This window comes from Thamnophis sirtalis, unplaced genomic scaffold, assembly GCF_051295495.1.
Source record: "Thamnophis sirtalis isolate CommonGarterSnake01/CBP01778 unplaced genomic scaffold, rThaSir2_p1.2 scaffold_4, whole genome shotgun sequence".
NCBI lineage: Eukaryota > Metazoa > Chordata > Lepidosauria > Squamata > Natricidae > Thamnophis > Thamnophis sirtalis.
This window is the reverse complement of record NW_028261384.1, coordinates 8,352,850-8,372,433: the sequence shown is the minus strand read 5'-3', so window position 1 is coordinate 8,372,433 and position 19,584 is coordinate 8,352,850. Positions and strand designations below refer to the sequence as shown.

General features: G+C 38.3%; 1 protein-coding gene across 7 annotated transcripts in view; it reads right to left on the bottom strand.

Moving 5' to 3' along the window:
* LOC106545622 (sodium channel protein type 5 subunit alpha) overlaps positions 1–19,584 on the bottom strand; it is a 351,125-nt gene that overhangs the window by 197,697 nt on the left and 133,844 nt on the right. For all 7 annotated transcript variants that reach the window (XM_087712437.1, XM_087712436.1, XM_087712435.1 and 4 more), the window contains exon 7: positions 15,783–16,013. In XM_087712437.1, coding sequence (XP_087568563.1) covers positions 15,783–16,013 — 231 coding nt within the window. The remainder of the gene's footprint in view (positions 1–15,782; positions 16,014–19,584) is intronic.

The window sequence follows — 19,584 nt, the reverse complement described above, 5'->3', positions numbered from 1 at the left end:
ACCTTGGAAGGATGGAAGGCTGAATCAACCTTGAGCAGGTCAGGTTTGAACACCTGGCAGTTGGCAGAGTCAGCCTGCAATACTGCATTCTAACCACTGCACCATCATAGTTCAATGATGCAGAATAGAATTAGATGTTCAGTTGCCCACCCAGGAACTGGTTTACGTCTTCTGAATCACATGCAACAAGCTCTTTGCATGTGATAAAGCAAAATCTTAGAGACTGGGCTATGTTGAACTCAGGGCTATTAGGTGCTAATTTTTTACTGGCATAGATTTGATTTTTTATTAATGCCCCATATCTATCCATGAACATCCCTCCTCCCTAAAAGCAGAAAGGCTTCTCAGGAGTAATGTATATTTTGTTATAGATCAGCTTAACAGTCAAAAGAGAATTTACCGGTAAGTAAAGTTAGTTTCTTTTAATGAATTTTCTAGCCTAGTCAGGTCAAAGTCAGTCAAAACTTTCACAGGATTTCATAAATTCTGTCCTGAATTTCTAGTCATGAAGCTAGAACATGGAAACTATTCTGCAAAGCCATTTTGCATTCTGCAGAAGCAATTATAGCCCAAGATACCTGCCCTCCTTTAAAGTAATCCCTAAAATCCTACTCCAAAGGGCAAAAGAAACACAGTGAATTTACAGGGATTGCAGCCAAGGCGTGAAAAAATAGGAGCCTGTGAGCGCTGAAAAATATTACCAGCCTAGCATGCTATTTCAGCAAGATAGTTTGTAAGATATCCTCTGACCTCCTTCCACATTTCAAATTTTCTGAAAACTACCAACTTTTCCATGGCTATTATCCAAAATCAGCTTCCCACAGATCAATAAGCATCCACTCCTTTGGGCAGGTAAGTGGACCTTATCTCTTGCAGGTACTAACTCTGGGGTTGCGAATAAGTAGGTTTGAAAGTCAGTCTTTCAAACCTACAAAGGATCCTTAATTATCACAGTCTTTGTTTTATGATGCAATTGTTATGTGGGGCCTTGGTTATTTTTGTTCCTTGCATTATTTTGGGACTCTTGTTCAAGAGTTACTAGGAGTCAAAATATGCAGGAATGTTTATGCCACTAAAAACATGGATAAGTATGCTGCTAACGGTTGACATATTGGTTTCCAGCAAATTAGTAAATGTCCACAGATTTATGTGGGTAATTTGCAAGATAACAATCTTCAGGCAAAAAATGCTAATAGGCTATTTATTTATTTATTTAAAGTAGCATGGTGGCACTCGGTTCCCACTTGGAAGATTGAGAGTTCAATCCTATGCAGTGGAGTTCACAGCAGAGAAAATATCTGCTGTGAACTCCATGTAGGAGTCAGGAAGGATATCCAGCCAGTAAATGCTCAGCTTCATCTAGTCACTCTATCCTGAATAAAAGGATTACAGGGTTTAAAAGGGAGTTTGTTTGTTTGTTTGTTTGTTTGTTTATTAAACTTATATGCAACCCATTTCACATAGAGGTGACTTTAAGCAGTTCTATCTTCCTCCCCCACAATATCTGTATCACTGCAGGTAGTTCTCAGATTACAACTATTTATTTAGTGACTACTTGAAGTTATGATGATACTGAAAAAACATGACTTACAATATAAACCATTTTCACACTTATGACCATTGCAGCATCCCCATGGTCACATAATCAAAATTCAGATGGTTGGCAATTGGCATGTATTTATGATAGTTGCAATGTCACTGTGTCACATGATCACATTTTGCGACCTTCTGACAAGCAAAGTTAATTGGGAAACCAGATTCACTTAACAACTGTATTACTAATTTAGCAACTACAGTAATTCACTTAACAACTGGAGCAAGAAAAGACATGAAATGGAACAAAACTCACTTAACAAACAGCAACAGAAATTTTGGTCTCATGTGTGGTCACAAGTCAAGGACTATCTATATAAAATAGTAGGTAACTATATATAATCTGTGAAATTGGTTCCATTAGTAGCATGTAGGAATAGTCTAGATGGTATAGGCTGTCATTAACTAACTCTTCAAATTAAGAATATTGTATTCTTAAAGAATGCTTTAAGAATACAATAAATATGTCTTAAACAATCATAGTCATTTTTCAGGCTCATAGATTAGTGAAGAACCACTAATTTTGTAATGAAAACAGACCTTGTAATTATGTGAGATCCAAAACAGATGCTTTTAGATTATTCTCAAAAATGTCCAGCTTTATAAATGGATTGAGCAAGTGTTACACACACACACACACACACACACACACAAATCTCCTTAATTTGTTTCAAAAAAGAAGGCTGAGCTGCAAATTTTCTTATTGCTATTTACTTCTTAAAATTCTAGGGTGACTCATAATTTTTAAATGGCACTTTATTATTAAATGTACTGTTAATATCTCCATCAAGATATATTTCCTCTGCCAAATCCTAGGGTTCTTTCCTAGAAACTATCTATTTTCCTAGAAAGACACATTAAAAAATAATATACGGGGGGCTTTTTTTTCTGATCAGCAAAATATTCTTCCACTGTTACACATTTGCCATAAACATACATAATTCATCAGTTTCATGGAGAAGTGAAGTTACATATTATCTGATTTTAATACAGTTTATTAGAATCTGTACGTTTGCAATAGTCAGATGGTCATCAAAATCCTCACATCATAATTCCTAATGCTCTAAAGTAAAACTCTCTGCTCCAGCGACCATAAACCTGAATCTCCATCATTCACCATCAATGACCACAGGAAGTCCTCAACACAGCCACAATTGGGCCCAAAATTTCTGTTGCTAAGTGAAACATTTGTTATGTAAATTTTGCCCAATTTTACAACCTTTCTTGTTAAGTGAATCACTACAGTTGTTAAGTTAGTAACATGGTTGTTAAGTGAATCTAGCTTCCCCATTGACTTTGCTTGTCAAAAGGTGCAAAATGGGAATCACACAACCCCAGTGACATGCAACCATTATAAATGTGGGTCGGTTGTCAAACATTTAAATTCAAGTGATCATGGGGATCAGGCTACAATTGTTGTGTGAAAAATGGTCATAAGATAGTATTTTCCGGGGCCACTGTAACTTTCACTGGTCATTAAACAAACTGTTGTAAGTCAAGGATTACCTGTATTGGCCTGTTCTGACCTAGGTTTCCCCAAGAGCTTGAAAAATCTCCTTGTCCCAACAAAAAATCCTTTTATTAATTTACTGTGAATTTTGCTCATTCACATCCAGCAAAGTCTTTCAAGGGAAGATTTACAGTCACAGACCTTATCTGGCTTGGAGAGCTATCAGGCCCATATCTGCAAAACTTGGCAAGGAGTCTCGGAGAGTCACAAACCAATTAAGCAAACTAATTGTCTCCTGCAAACTCTACTCCCCTTTCGCTCCTCTTTTATTCCCTATGGGAGGGGCCATTCATCGTTCACCTCTGGCCTTACTCCCAAGTTGACCCCTGTTCCTTAGCTCTTCCCTTTGTCTGGTAACTCTGCACATATGCACATTGGGACAGGCTCCAGCTGTTCATCTGCCTCACTGATTTCTAACTCTGATAACTGGCATACGGCTCTGGCCCCCTCTCTGCCTCCGATACAGAGCCCTCATCAGAGCCTTCCCCAAACTCCAGGACTGGCCCATGTTCTTTCTCAACCTCCTCACTGTCACAATCTGCTGCCAGCTCTGCTGGCCGCTGGTGGACCACAAGATGGCCATACTGAAAGATGAAGGAGCTGTAGGCAGAAATGTCTGCTGAGGATGAAATTGGGGAAGTTAACTTTAGACTTCTCAACAAGCTTAACAACAGGACAAACTATTAGACAAAGTCTGCTTGGTATACGCTTCTTCCCTGAATGTTTTTGGCCAATGCTGAGTATCTACTGATCTGTGAGATGTGGGTAATAAGGATTAAACACTAAGTTTAGTAAAGAAGATTTATTGCTTGACCCTATACACCAGAATCTAGTCAAAGGGTCAGCATTAAATTGACACTAGATAACAATCAACAGATTTCAAGGGGGCTTGCATTTGAATCATTTGTGGCAATGTAAGGACTCCAAGCTGATTCCTCTCCTGACTCCACCCTCTGGCTCTGCCTTTTTTTCTATGTGATCAAGGATACTGCGCTGGCTTCTTACATCCTGAATACTCTTCCCACTCCTAAATAAAGGAATTTTTTTATTGTTCAGATGAATTCATCATTTCCTCTAGCAGGAATTATACTCCTGCTCAGAAAGTCATTGCCCTTCCTATTTATAAAAATATCCCAGGCAGTTTTGAATAGTTTTGGAAAGTACAGGGATATTTGTCAGACTTAAGCCCAAAGATAACAGCTCCAGTTGTGTCCAATTTTTTATTTGTTTATACTTAATAGACAGAATCTTGCTGGACTAAAGCTATAATTTTCTAACCTAATAGATATACAGGCAGTCATAACAGAATCAAGTCATTTCTGTAATATAAATGGAATCAAGTCATTAACTAACAGAATCAAGTCACCTCTGTAAAATAAATTGACTTTATATCACCTTGCCTAGATTTAGAAGCATGTTCTTTCTTTTCCAGTGCTTGGGTTTGCTAAATTAAACAACTGCCAACATTTCTTGACTTGCATCATTTTATAAGTCCTGAGTGGGGGGTGGACAATATACCCATGCTAACATTAATTATTAAAGACTTGTGTGTATTTTTTCCAAATTTTTTCAAACGTTTTTAGAAAAAAATCAGGGGGAAAAAAAGGTCCAACCACTAAATACCACAAAAAGCACAATTCCAATTGGTTGGCAACTGTTCCATCCTTTCTAGTAAGATTAATGTAATGCAGTTTAAAAAGTGGAACGCAATACCATGTATGAATAATTTTTAAGTTCCTTCTAACTTGCTGAAATGGATTTAACAGAAAACATATACCATTAAAAGTTCCAGGCTAACTGATGCCAAATCTTTGAAGGATTTTCAGTCTTGTATTTGAGTCTCTTTCTGAGTAAGGAACAATTGTTCCTTTTTCCAAGCTTTTCCCATGAGCATCAAATACCTCTATAGTTTGGCCACCTGTCTTAATTTCTCAAAGTAGAACTGAAAAGAAGACAAAGACTCCAGATTTTTTTCCAACAGAAGAAGAAATTCTCTAACCATCTGTCATATTATTCCCTTAACAATGATTGTGATACCACTACATCTATAGATATTGAAAAGTCATTCCCCTAGAGTCCTAGACAATTCCACTTGGAATTTAATGGAAGTGTGAAAATCCAGCCAGGGAGATGAAAGCTACTGCCAAATGATGACAGCACAGGTAGACCTCAACTTACAACCATTTATTTAGTAACCGCACAAAGTTACAATAGCAAAAAGTGATTTATGACCAATTTATCATACCTACAATCAGGGGTGGGCTCCTGGGGTTTGCATGAGTTTAGGTGATCCTCTAGCTAGCATTCTGCCTGGTTCAGCAGACACCCAAATGCCATCTCTGACTGGCTTCGTCCACCCTCCCCTCCCAGGAGTCTCCACGTGGCCCGTTCATCATGCAAGGTAAGTGCAGGGCCCGCATAGAGGCTCAGGGAGGGCAAAAAATGGGCCTAGTTCTGGAAGTTCGGAAACAGCCCATTTCCAGCCTCCGGAGGCCTTCGGAGCTCAGAGGAAGTAGTTTTCGTCCTCCTGGAGGCTTGAGGCTTGCACCCTCTGCCATGGTGCAGGAGATCAACTAGGCCATGCCCACCATGGCCACAGCCACCCAGCAACCGGGCAGAGAACCCATTGCTGGAATCTTTGAAGCCCACCCCTGCTTACAACCATTGTGGTATCCTCATCGTCATGTGATCAAAATTCAGACGCTTGCCAAATGACTCATATTTTTTATGCTTGCCTATCCCAGGGTCATGTGATCCCTTTTGCTACCTTCTGACAAACAAAGTCAACGGGGAAGCCAGTTTCATTTAAAAACCATATTAATTTAATAACTGCAGTGATTCACTTAAAAATTATGGCAAGAAAGATTGCAAAATGGGGCAAAACTCACTTAATAGCTGTCCCGCTTAGCAACATAAATTGTGGGCTCCATTGTGGTCATAGGTTGAGGACTACCTGGAGAAGATCATAGCCACTGCTTTAAGGACAGTCCTCCATATCTTAAGTACAAAAAGGTAATACATTACTTAGGAGATTTCCATCAAAGTTGTTCTCTTTTAAAAGACATTGGGGAAAAAAACATTCTCTAGCATCTTTTTGAATAAGAATTTGATGGAAAATGCAGGAGAATTTCTCCGCCTGGGACAAATCTTAAGATCTTTTCCTATCATGTTTAACTTTGTTGCTTGTCTTCTTTTCTTTGTGGAAGGAGAAAGGATACCAAAAATACCAAAAGTCCTAAACCATTGATTCTCAACCTTGGCAAGTTGAAGATGTGAGGACTTCAACTCCCAGAATTCCCCAGTCACCACAGCTGCCCAAAACATTTCTCCTTGATTTATTTAGTTCCTAGCCTGTTCCAAGTGCCAACTCCTGAAGGGTCAAAGATATCTGGGTCTGAACTACATGGTATTAGAAGATGCTAGATTTTATTTTGTTAGAAACCATCTTGTTAGATTTCTGTTCACATCATGGTTTTATACAAAAGTTCTTCAATGTCGTGTAATTCCTTGAGCAAATGCAACTATTGCACAGAGATTCTGATTGAAATGCTGCTTCCTAATGAACAATGATAGGCTTTTACTTAATCTAGTCTCACTTTGATTGAATTCCGCATCCTTATCCTCACTCTGCATTTGCCACATCAATCTTCCAACTTCTGAAATGCACAATCTTATTATGTAGAGTGATCAATAACCTTCAAACAATCTTAAGTCATTCACCTCAGCATAATACTTACAAAATGCCATTCATATTTGGCTTTTAAAAAAACGCATAACAGCACCACATATGGAACAGTACTTTTACAATCCATTTAGTCTAGTGGATATAGCATCATCCAATTCTTGGTCCACTCCATCTATTACAGATGCACGTGCTGAGCCTAGTTACTTTGAAATCCCTGAACAGTTGGAAAATGTTCAACAAAACACATGCCTCCTGATACTGCAGGAAAGAGGCAGCTATTGAATTTTGTCCTGCTGTGCAGCTAATCAAAGAATAATTCCAATTTGTTTTGCTAATACTCTATTGTTGTGGTTATTATTCACAAGATGTAGGAGAAGAGCAGGCAGAGCTGGGGTGGTGGTGGAGGGAAGCGTGTCATCAGCTTAGAATCATTACATCGCCACAAATGATCCAATCCCTTTTGAATTCGGTTGGATTCTTATTTGTTGCCAATTTAGCATTCAATTTTAGGTAATTCTTGTCTACAGGTAGTTCTCGACTTATAACCACAATTAAGCCCAAAATTTATGTTGCTAAGCAAGACAGCTGTTAAGTGAATTTTGTCCCATTTTACAACTTTTCCTGCTATAGTTGTTAAGTGAATCACTGCAGTTGTTAAGAAAATCACCTGGTCATTAAGCAAATCTGGCTTCCCCCATTGACTTTGCTTGTCGGAAGCCTGCTGGGAAGCTTACAAATCGTAATCACAAAATCACTGGGCACTATCCAAATATTGGTCACATGATCACAAGGACACTGCAATGGTTGTAAGGGTGGAAACTGGTCATAAGTCCCTTCAAATGGTCATTAAATCAGTGGTTGTAATTCAAGGACTATCTGTATAGGCTTGAGCAATAAATCTTTTGAACTAAAACTTAAGATATGGTCCTGATCCTTTGCACCAGACACAAGGTGGCACATGTCAGGAAGAATCTTTTCATTTTGTCCCCCAAACCTGTGAAGTAATCATCGACTTACAACGGTTCACTTAGTGAATGTTCCAAGTTACAAAGGTACTGAAAAAAGTGACTTATGATCATTTTTCACACTTATGACCGTGGCAGCTTTGCCATGGCCATGTGATTTACATTTGAATATTTGACAACTGACTCACATTTATGATGGTTGCAGTGACCTGGAGTCATGATCACCTTTTCCAATCTTTGAACAAGCAAAGTCAGTGCGGAAACCATTCACTTAACAACCATGTTACCAATTTAACAACTGCAGTGATTCACTTAACAAATGTGGCAAGCAAAATCACAAAATGGGGAAAACTCATTTAACAAATGTCTCACTTAACAACACACATTTTGGGCTCATTTGTGGTGATTAGTTGAGGACTACTTATATTTCAGGTTGGCTGCAAGCCAAAATGACCCAGGAAATTATTTGGTCAAGGATGAACCCCAGGGATTCAGTCTCATACCTTACCTCCTGCTAAGGACAGGGGTACTTCACTACATGACAGGTCTTTGAAAAAGTAACAATGTATTCAATTTATACAGTTGCCCATCTCACACATGTGAATCTGGATGGTTCTCAAGATGGCAGCTGCCTTGTTTTAAAGATAATCCTCAATTTACAACCATTTGTTTAGCAGCCATTTGAAGTTCAAAGCAGCATCACTTACAACAGGTACTGTTACCATCAGACATGTATTTATGATGTGGTTACAGCGACCTTGGGGGGGGGGCACATTATCACCATTTGCAATCTTCAAAGCCAGTTTCTGACAAGCAAAGTCAATGGGAGCAGCCAGACTTGCTTACGAACCCTGTAACTCACGTAAATACCTTGATTCGCTTAACAACTGTGGCCAAAACGTTCATAAAATCAGGAACAAATCCCTTAATGGCCACTTTGCTTAACAACAGTAATTCTGTTCCCAATTGTGGTTGTAAATCAAGAACTTTTTGCAAAAATAGCAATGTTCACACTTCATGGTTGCAGCATCGCTAAGGATATTGCTTGGTGAAGGATCTCTGCATGGTTTAAATCTATACCTATCTTCATTTAGATCTCGAAGTGCTTTCCAGTCCTGAGTTTGTGGGAAATGAATAGAATCAGAGGAGCCACAGAAGTGAATAATCATGGTATGGGTTTATACATAATTAAGAATGCTCACTTTTAGTCTAACAAAGAGAAAAACTAGGGGTGACATGATAGCAGTCTTCCAGTGTTTCAGGGGTTGCCACAAAATAGAAGGGGGTCAACCTTTTCTCCAAAGCAGCTGAAGACAGAACAAGAAGCAATGGATGGAAAATAATCGAGAAGCAACCTAGAACTAAGGAGAAATTTCAGGAGAAGTCGGAAGACTGGCTGGAAAAAGCGGGCTCTGCCGAGCCCTGTGGAAATCCAGCCAAACTGGATCCCAACTGCTGTCGGGAGGTTTTCAGCCCAAAATCTGACTTGAAGGGACTGGGAGAAGAAGGGACATCTCGGATGATCAAGAGGAACCAGCAGTTCCTCAGTAGGTCGGAGAAAAGCCCTTCAAACTGGCAGCGGGGTTGGCGGGTGGGGTTGGCGGCCATAATCAATTAATCTTGCCTCCAGAAGTTGTAAATGCTCCAACACTGGAAGTTTTTAAGAAGAGATTAGACAACCATTTGCCTGAAATTGTATAGGGTGTCCTACTTGAGCAGGGAGATGCATTGGAAGATCTTCAAGGTCTCTTCTAATCCTGTTACTCTGTTATTCTGACTTTCTTACATTAAATAATTTCAGACAGGTAAATCATGGTGAAAAAAGGAATCAATTCAGATAGATCACATAAGCAAAAGTAAAATTTTATCTTGGATTCCAAAAAGATGTTCTTTTGGATTTCTGAATTGTATCTGCCTTGCAATTTCTCAAAAGTTTTTCTCTCCTTTTTGCTATTTTTTCAAAATAACTCTGAAAGTGATCTAACCTCAACCAAGGAAGCTGATTATCTTTTCCTCTATTATTGTTATTGTTATTATTGTTATTATACAATTGTATCACAGCGGCCAGTTGTTTCACCGGATTTGGCATTGGTTACTAGTCGGGCCCCACCCAGGGGCCTAGGACATCGTAACGTATTTTCGTAATATGCATGCGGATCCAAGCAGTGCGGCTTTTTGCATTTGACTGATGGTGATTTTGTCAATTTTTAACTGTTTTAAATGTAATTCCAGTGCTTTTGGAATAGCACCCAGTGTGCCAATTACCACTGGAATTACCACTGCTGGTTTGTGCCATAATCGTTGAATTTCGATTTTTAAGTCCTGATATTTCGCGATTTTTTCATATTCCTTCTCGTCGACCCTACTATCATCTGGTATTGCGATGTCTATGATTGTAACCTTATTTTTCTCAACCAGTATGATGTCTGGTGTATTAAGCACCAGTATTTTGTCCATTTGTATACGGAAATCCCACAAGATCTTGACCATCTGATTTTTGGTGACTTTTTCAGGCTTATGTTCTCACCAGTTTGTTGCTGTTTTAATATTATAATTTTTGCACACATTATTATTATTACTATTATTATTATTATTATTATTATCATCATCATCATCATCATCACCATCATCATCATCATCATCATCATCATCATCATCATCATCATCATCATCATTATTATTATTTTGCACAGCCCTGCAGTACCTAGATTACAAAATGACCCTATTTCAAGATTTGCCTTTAAATTGTCCACTTTTGCACCCTTATAAATAGGACATAAGCCTTCTTTTGTACTAGAGGGCCTTAATTTTTCATCTCCATAACATAATATGACTCATCATGGGACCTGAATTGTCATAACGACACATTTTAGAGTCTTAAGAAACAAAATCCAGTTTATCATATGTGCAAAAGGATATACTGTAGTCCCAAATATCTACAAGATTTTTGCCAGATCATTTCTTGAGCTCTCACCTCCTAAAATGGAGTTATTTGTTAAATAACAAAGCTATTTAAGATAATTAAGCTGCTACTACCTGCTCTTGAAGGGATAAATTTACCTGGAATCTGGGTGAGGCAAGACTTTGAATTAAATGGGGTCCGATTCCCCCTTTAATCCAGGTGACTGTTTCAAAAGTTTTCAGTATGCTGCACTAGTGTAAAGCCACCACCAGAATAACAATGAATATAAGAGTTCCACTTTAATAAGTACAACAAAATGATTAGTGAGAAATAAAATAGTTGAACTAAGATATAGAAATTCTAGATTTTCACACAAATCTAGGAATTACTAACCAGCAAAACTGACAAGCAAAACATTGTTGGGGGGTGGGGGAAAGTGAGCAAATATAAAACTATCCAACTGACCAAAGCAGCACTTAAAAAGAATACAGGTAGTCCTCAATTTACAACCTAGAAGACCTCCAAGATCCCTTCCAACTCTGATCTATTTCTTCCTTAATTTTACCTCTCCTAGTTCTCAGTTCAAAAATTCCAAAAGATTGCAGACTGGCTTTATGTATAATTCTCCAACTTCTGCCACACAAGTAGCCTATTTGAATCAATCATCCATAGACATGCTGTTTTCCCCTTCAGTAGGTATGTTTCAAGCAGAGGCTTGGCAACTGCTGTGGATGATTTAATCTGGATTCACACACTGGTTGGGATTTATAATTTAAATCACCACCCCCAGTTCTTGATTCTAAGAAAATTCTTCTGATAACTACAATACACATTTAAATCTAGAATATCTTGCGGTTAAAAACAAAAAGCCAATTCTATACAGCTGCCAAGAAATCATAATAAAGGTGCTAATTTAACATATTTTTAAATAACAACATTGTTAAAATTGTTTTGGTCTCTGAACCAAAAGACAAAACGATTAAACATTTCATTAACATTGCAAAGGATAACATCCTCCACTATATGTCTATGGAGATTTTCAGCCATCCAGGTCATGGTTGTCCCGAAGGTGCTTTTCCAAGGCAAGTGGTTTTCCCTTGAAGATATTTCACTTCTCATCCAATAATTTCTTCAGTTCTAAACGAATGGTGGAGAATGGAAGGATTTATATTCCTTGCAGTCATCTGGTTATTAGCTCTCTTTCTGAGAGTCATTGAGGCCACTTGAAGGTTTACCTGTGCCCTCAGTGTCACCTAAATAGGGCAAATTGGTATGGGACTGTGGAATTTGGAACTGCTGAAAGGACTGTGTTGTAAATAGGAGAGAGTTTGTGTTCTATACCTCCCCCTCTGTTGAGAGAGGACTATTCATTCTTAATGTAGATTAAGGTTTTAAGGTTTTAATGGATTTGTATGCTGCCCAATCCCGAAGGACTCCGGGCAGCTTACATAAAAACAATTTTAAAAATATTAAAAGAATTTAAAATACAAAACAAGGCGAATTAAAACAAGGATACAACATGCACTCAATCTTAATGGGGCTGAAATTCAGTCAAAGATCAGCAGCCCCAGGCCTGCCGGAATAGCCAGGTCTTAACAGACTTTCGGAAGGCCGAGAGAGTAGGGAGGGTCTGGATACCAGGGGGTAGATTGTTCTATAGGGTCGGGGCAGCTACAGAGAAGGCCCTCCCCCGAGGAGCCGCCAGATGACATTGTATAGTCGACGGCACCCGGAGAAGGCCCACCCTGTGAGATCTTATTGGGTGCTGGGAGGTATGTGGCAGGAGGCGATCACAGAGATATCCAGGTCCTAGGCCATGTAGGGCTTTAAAGGTAATAACCAGCACCTTGAAGCGTGTTCGGAGACCAATAGGGAGCCAGTGCAGCTCACGGAGGATAGGTGTAACATGAGTGTATCTAGGTACACCCAAAATCGCTCACACGGCTGCTTTCTGGACCAATTGTAGTCTCCAAACATTTTTCAAGGGCAGCCTCATGTAGAGCGTGTTACAGTATTCAAGTCTTGAGGTGACGAGGGCGTAGATGGCCTCTTTGACCCCTTTTTCAAACCAGAAAGAGTGCTAACAGCCAGATGAATGCAAAGAATATAACCTTGCAGTCTCTTCTAAGCCTCTTCTAAGAGCCATGTTGGCATAGTGGTTAGAATGCAGTACTGCAGGGCTATCTCACTGCTCACTCCAGAAGTTCAATTTTGAGCAGCTCAAGGTTGACTCGGCCTTCCATCCTTCTGAGATGGGTAAAATGAGGACCCAGATTGTTGAGGGCAATAGGCTGACTCTGTAAACCGCTTAGATAAGGCTGTAAAGCACTGTGAAGTGGTATATAAGTCTAAGTGCTACTGCTATTGCTTCCATTCTCCACCACTCATTCAGAACTGAAGAAGATTCTTGGATGAAAAGTGAAATGTCTTCAAGCAAAGAACAAAGTGTAGTTGCCTTTTGAAAAAGCACTTTTGGGATCCTCCGCTACATTTAAAGGCAGCCAACCAGCTTAAGGGACAATACTTTGCCATCACCTCTTGGCATCTGCTGCCTGAAGCAATTACTACACTCTGCTTCATGCTAGGACATGAAGTTGAAATAAGCAATGGGCAAGAACAATTACCGACTAAATTGCTCAGCTTGAGCATCACAATGAGGAGAGCACAACAATTTTCAAGTTGAAGCTTTGGGGAACCATATTTGATTTAATCAAGAAAAATGATTTGATCCTGAATTGATTATTTGACTCAAATCATTGAATTCAACTGATTTCATTTTTAAAAGGCCAATAATTAAAGGCAGGGCTTTTAATCATGAGGCTTTCAAAACAATCAATTGATTTTGGGGGCGTCCAATTCAATCCAAATTGGCAGTTAATTTGGAATTTCAATTAAACCATATTTGAACTGCATCTCCAAATCAAATATTTGCATAGTACTATTGTAAACAAAAAAAACCCAAACATCTCAAATCTGGCTCAATGCCTAAATTTTGCTTTCCCTTTATTATTATTTTGTTTGAGAAATAGTGTCAAACAAAGTAGAGCCCAAAGCTTTATTAGCTACTGTATATTGTCAGGAATGTAAGAAGTTAATATACAGAATTTTAGAAACCAAATAAAGCAAAACTCTGGAACTCATTTATGAGATAATTCATTAAGCTAACTATCTAAGATTCTAAGTTTAATTACTATATTGCCTCACTCAAAACAGGACTAAAAGCTAATCATCTTTTTCTTCCTAATAAGATAGATCGTGACATCTTCTACTTGTAATTCATGTATTAAGATACTTCATTTCTTTCCTAGCCTTAAACTCTGAGATCTCTTTTACATATAATACTATCAAAAGAAGCAAGCAAACAAACGTATTGTTCACCTCTTACCTAAATTGTCATCCCATCAAAAGTTATTGCAATAGCTGCTGTTGGGAAGTTACTAACTTAGTGTTAGTGTTCTACTTTTAGTAGTCTCACAATCTTTAAGGTAGAACAAAGCCCCCTTTTCAGTTATCCTAGTAACTGTTATGATAATAAAAAGCCGTCCTCATATAACATCTTTAATCCTATCTGGCAAAACCTAGCAGATACTTCACAATGCATGCTAAGCTTGATTTATATTTGGTTAGGTTTTTTGTGATTTGGTTTTGTAAACACAAACTATCCGGCACAAGCTATTGTGCAAATCCAGAATAGGGTTTAAATCAGTAATCAGGTAACAATGTTCTGTCAATACAGCCATAACACAGGTAGTTCTTGACTTATGACCACAATTAACCCCAACATCTGTTATTAAATGCAACAGTTATTGAGTGAGTTTTGCTCTATTTTATGACCTTTCTTGTGACAGTTGCTAAGTTAGTAACATGGTTGTAAAATGAATCTGTCTTCCCCATTAACTCTGCTTGTCAGAAGGTCATAAAAGGTGATCACATGATTCCGTGATACAGCAACTGCCATAAATATTAGCCAGTTGCCAAGTGTCCAAAATTAGTTCATGTGGCAATGTGGATGGTGCAATGGTCATAAGTGTGGAAAAACAGTCATAAGTCATTTTTAACTTTTTAACAAGCCATTGTAACTTTGAACAGTCACTGAATGAAACCTCTGTAAGTCAAAGACTATTTATAGTCTTTTCCCTAATTCCCAACTAATGGCTGATCAGCTAAGATGCATGAAAAAATAAATAGGGTTCCTCCTTGTCCATAGCATACAATGACCACCACAGCAGGAATCCAAGTAGTCCTCAACTTACGACCATAATTGAACCCAAAATTCCTGTTGCTGAATGAGACAGCTGTTAAGGGATTCTGCCCCATTTACAATCTTTCTTGCCACAGTTGTTAAGTGAACCACTGAAGTTGTTAAGTTGTAACATGGTTGTAAAGTGAATCTGACTTCCCCATTACCCTTGCTTGTCAGAAGGTCGTAAAAGGTGTTCACAGCACCCTGGGACACTGCCACCGTCATAAATATGAACCAGTTGCCATGTTACATGCCTTGACAGCAGCAAGAATTGTATCGGAAAAATGCGGAACTGCCCACAGAAGATCATGTAATTTAAAAAAAAATTAGATTGTGCAGAAATGCATAGATTGACATTAAAAATAAAAACAGAAGAAGACACATAGTATTTTCAAACATGAGACTTGTTTTATAAATGGTTGGACGGTAGAGGTAGAAATTAGAAGTGGGAAGAGTATTATTGTATAAAAATAAGTTGATCCAGACAATACTGTGTTCACTAATGTATGTAATGTGAAAATATATAAATAAACTGTTAAAAAAAAGTTGGAACCAGTGGCCAAGCATCTGAAATTTTGATCCCTTGGCCATGGAGATGCTGCAATGGTCATAAATGTGAAAAGTGATCATAATTCACTTCTTTCCATGACACTGTAACTCTTACAATGAACTATTGTAAGTCTGTATCTACCTGTATCTGCTATAGCGCAGACAAAACAATAAATGTTTGCTAAAAACGGGCGACTGGCAATTTGACAGTTTTACGCACCTATTTTCAGTTTGCGTAGCAAAAAAAAACCGGGGAGTTATCTTTTCAGATTTTATGAGCCGTATTCATTTTGACCGCCATAGGGGAATAAACTTGGACGTCACAAAGAACTTACCTGGATCGCTGATGAATTCATTCAAGGTTTCCCAAGTCCTCTCATCTGAAGCGAAGGTGCCGTTGATGGATTCGAACTCTGTATAGTCTCGGACACACTTGTTCCTGAGGTTACCCATGAACAGCTGGAGTCCTATGAGAGCGAAAACACTCAAGCAAAAAACGGTCAGGATCATCACATCTGCAAGTTTCCTAACTGACTGGATGAGGGCTCCAACGATGGTCTTCAAACCTAAGGAGACAACCATGAAGAGTTTAAGAGGCTAGCAGGTGAAAGCAGCCACCACATGAATCACACGTAGGGGTAGTCCTTGACTTACGACCAAAATTGAGCCCCAAACCTCTCTTGTTAAGCGAGGCAGTTCTTAAGTGAGCTTTGTCTCATTTTACGACCTCTCTCGCCACACTTGTTAAGTGAACCACGGCAGTTGTTAAGCTAATAACGTGGCTCTGGCTTCCCCGTTGAGTTTGAAGGTCGCAAAAGGGGGGGGGTCACATGACCTTGGGACACAGCAACGGTCGTAAGTGTGAACCAGTTGCCAAGCCTCTGAATTTTGATCTCATGACCAGGGGGATGCTGTATAGGTTGTAACTGTGGAAAAAAAGTCATATGTCACTTTCTTCAGTGCCTTTGTAACTTCTAAAAGAACCGTTGTAAGTCAAGGACTACCTATACATGAATTAAAACTCAATTATAAGACATTGTTAAGAGATTTAAATTTAGTAGCTGGGACAATGGGGTTGTACAATGAGCATGAACAAACGGTTACAATTGATTGATGGGAGAGGGCTGGCTCCTGCCTGAGGCGATCTGCGCTATGATTGGCTGCTGTGGGTGTGGAGGGGAGTTCCCCCCTTTTCCCACCTTTTTTTCTTCTGTGGACTCTGCGATTTACCTTGTGATGCTCCTGTTTGCCTATCTTGTCCGCTGCATATATTGATGTAAAATATACTTATTTATATAAAACGACAAGCTTGTGTCAGCATCTCTGACTTCATTTGGACACTTGCTGGGCCATTCTCTGACAGACACCCATCCCAAACATCTTCCACTTTCAAATCTACGATATAGATAGTAGGGCTGTGCAACATTTCAGATTCAATGGCAATACAGTGCCTCAAAGCGTGAGGGACACTCACATAGCACCTGTCTTCAATTCCCTCACCACTGTTTAAATTATTCACTAAGGCTGCAATTTTTTTACTATTAGTCTTCTCATCATTCCTATCCCCCATCTCCTCCCACTTATGACTGCAGGACTGTAACTTTGTTGCTTGTATCCTTACAATTTATATTGATATTGATTGTTTCCTGATTGCTTATTTGTACCCTATGACTATCATTAAGTGTTATACCTTATGATTCTTGACGAATGTATCTTGTCCTTTTAGGTACAATGAGATCATATTCGCCAAAGACAAATTCCTTGTGCGTCCAATCACACTTGGCCAATAAAGAATTCTATTCTATTCTATTCTATTCTATTCTATTCTATTCTATTCTATTCTATTCTATTCTATTCTATTCTATTCTATTCTATTCTATTCTATTCTATTCTATTACACAGTTCCATTTTCCCCTATGACTGCACAAGAGCCAAAGAAATCCCCAATAAAACAATTCCCAAACACTATCACTACCAAAGAAAGATTTCAAGTGCCAACCTCAGGCAAAACATGTGGAAATTATAGCAATGGAAAACAGTATAACAAATGTAAGTGAGGAATATCATAGCCTGATGATTGACTGGCACTGGTTTTTTTTTATTATTCTTCAAAGCAGCAACCCAAAGGTGCTTTTTCAAAAGGCAATTGTTGTTGTTTTTTTCCTTGAAGATGTTTCACTTCTCATCCAAGGAGCTTCTTCAGTTCTGAAGTCAGAAATGAAGAAGCTTCTTGGGTGAGAAGTGAAATGTCTTCAAGGAAAAACAAAGAAAGCCCAGTTGCCTTTTGAAAAAGCACCTTTGGGACAACCATGGCCTGGATGACTGAGAATCTCCATAGACTTTCAAAGGGGCCTCTTCCAAAGGGGCTCTGATTGTTAAAAGTAGTTTCTGCATATCTGCAAAAGCCACTTCCAAAGCTAAGGAACTAATTAAGATGGTCCAGCCCTACTTTAATGCTCTTCAGAACAAACTTGGTAGATTACTATGGTTTAACTTAGGTGAATTTCTTTGCTAAGGAAAGTCCACCGGCTTAGTGGCTATTTATATCTATTAATCAATTTTGCCTTGTATTCCTGACCTATTTCAAAGAAGATAAAAGATAAGAAAAGGACATTTTGGAATTCCTTTCTGATTTTTTTTCCCTCAGACAAATCCTAGAAACATGAAGATTTGCAATTCTGGATCGACAGAATTTCACAATTCTGAAGTTCAAGGTAAATACTAAATTTTTTATTTTACTTTTAATTGACTTTTAATTTTTTAACGTGGTCTTTTTATCTGTTTTTTTAAAGTGTGTGTGTGTGTGTGTGTAATTCTTTGCTTCATTTACTTATTTATATTTCATATTTCTAAACCACCCATTTTCCTCAGAAGGGTGCTCTGGGGTGATATACAATATAATCAATAAATAAACAACATATAACATTAACATTAAAGGTCATTATTACTAAATATTATTAACCATTTTACACCACCCAGAATCACTTCTTAGGAGTGGGTATATACATTCAATAAATAAATAAACAAAAATTTTGGGGGAAAATAATTAACCTTTGAAGATACATGAGATAATGGTTCTGTGCAGTGCTTGTGAGAGAGAGATCCACAGTGAATTGATCTGGGCTGATCCAAGTCTGGCTATATGATGGAGAATGACATTGGTTCTGAAAGCCAAGGTTGATTTACCTAGCTATGGTTTTTTTAAAAATAATTCATTGCCATGCACAACTCTTATCTTCCTTAAAGTAGAGTTCAAATTGGGGAGAAAAATCTGATTTTCGGAAAAATTGTTGTGGAACATAAAGGGAGAAGATGAATAATGACAGAAATATGAAACCAGTTCATTGCAATTACACCATTTTGCTTGTACAATACAGGTAGTCCTCACCTTACAACCACAATGAAGACCAAAATTACCATTGCTAGGCAAGACAGTTGTTAAGTGAGTCATTTTATGACTTTTCTTGCCACAGTTGTTAAGTGAATCACTGCAGTTAAGTTAGTAATACGGTTGTTAAGTGAATGGCTTTCCCATTGACTTCTCTTGTCAGAAGCTCAAAAAAGATGATCACATAACTCCAGGACACTGCAATCGTCATAAATATGAACCAGTTGCTAAGCATCTGAATTTTGATCAGGTGATCATGGGGATACTGCAAAGGTCATAAGTATGAAAATCAGTCCTTAGTTACTTTTTTTCAGTGCCATTATAACTTATAACAGACCCCAAACGAATGGTTGTAAGTCAAGAGCTACCTATATTATCAATCCAATGTCTTATGCATTCCTTTGCAGCTTGTAGTAAATGAGCCCTTCACAATTTGGTTTCAACAAACGTTGACTCATGGTAACCTGGGAATTATAGACAATCATAGGAATTTTGAAAAACTATATTGTTTTGAGAATTACATTTTTCTATATGTAAGGTACATGCCATGCTTATGAGTTCTCCTCTTTCTCTGCAATTAGCCTGATTTCTCAAACAGCAGCTAAGCTTAATATACTTAATTCCTTAAAACTAAAAAGGAAAGGGGGGAAAAAAATCAACCGCCCCAAATGCTCATATAAAAAAGTGGGAAAATCCATGAAAACCTGTCACTAAAATAATGAGTAGGGCTCACAATCTGCTAAAAGAAG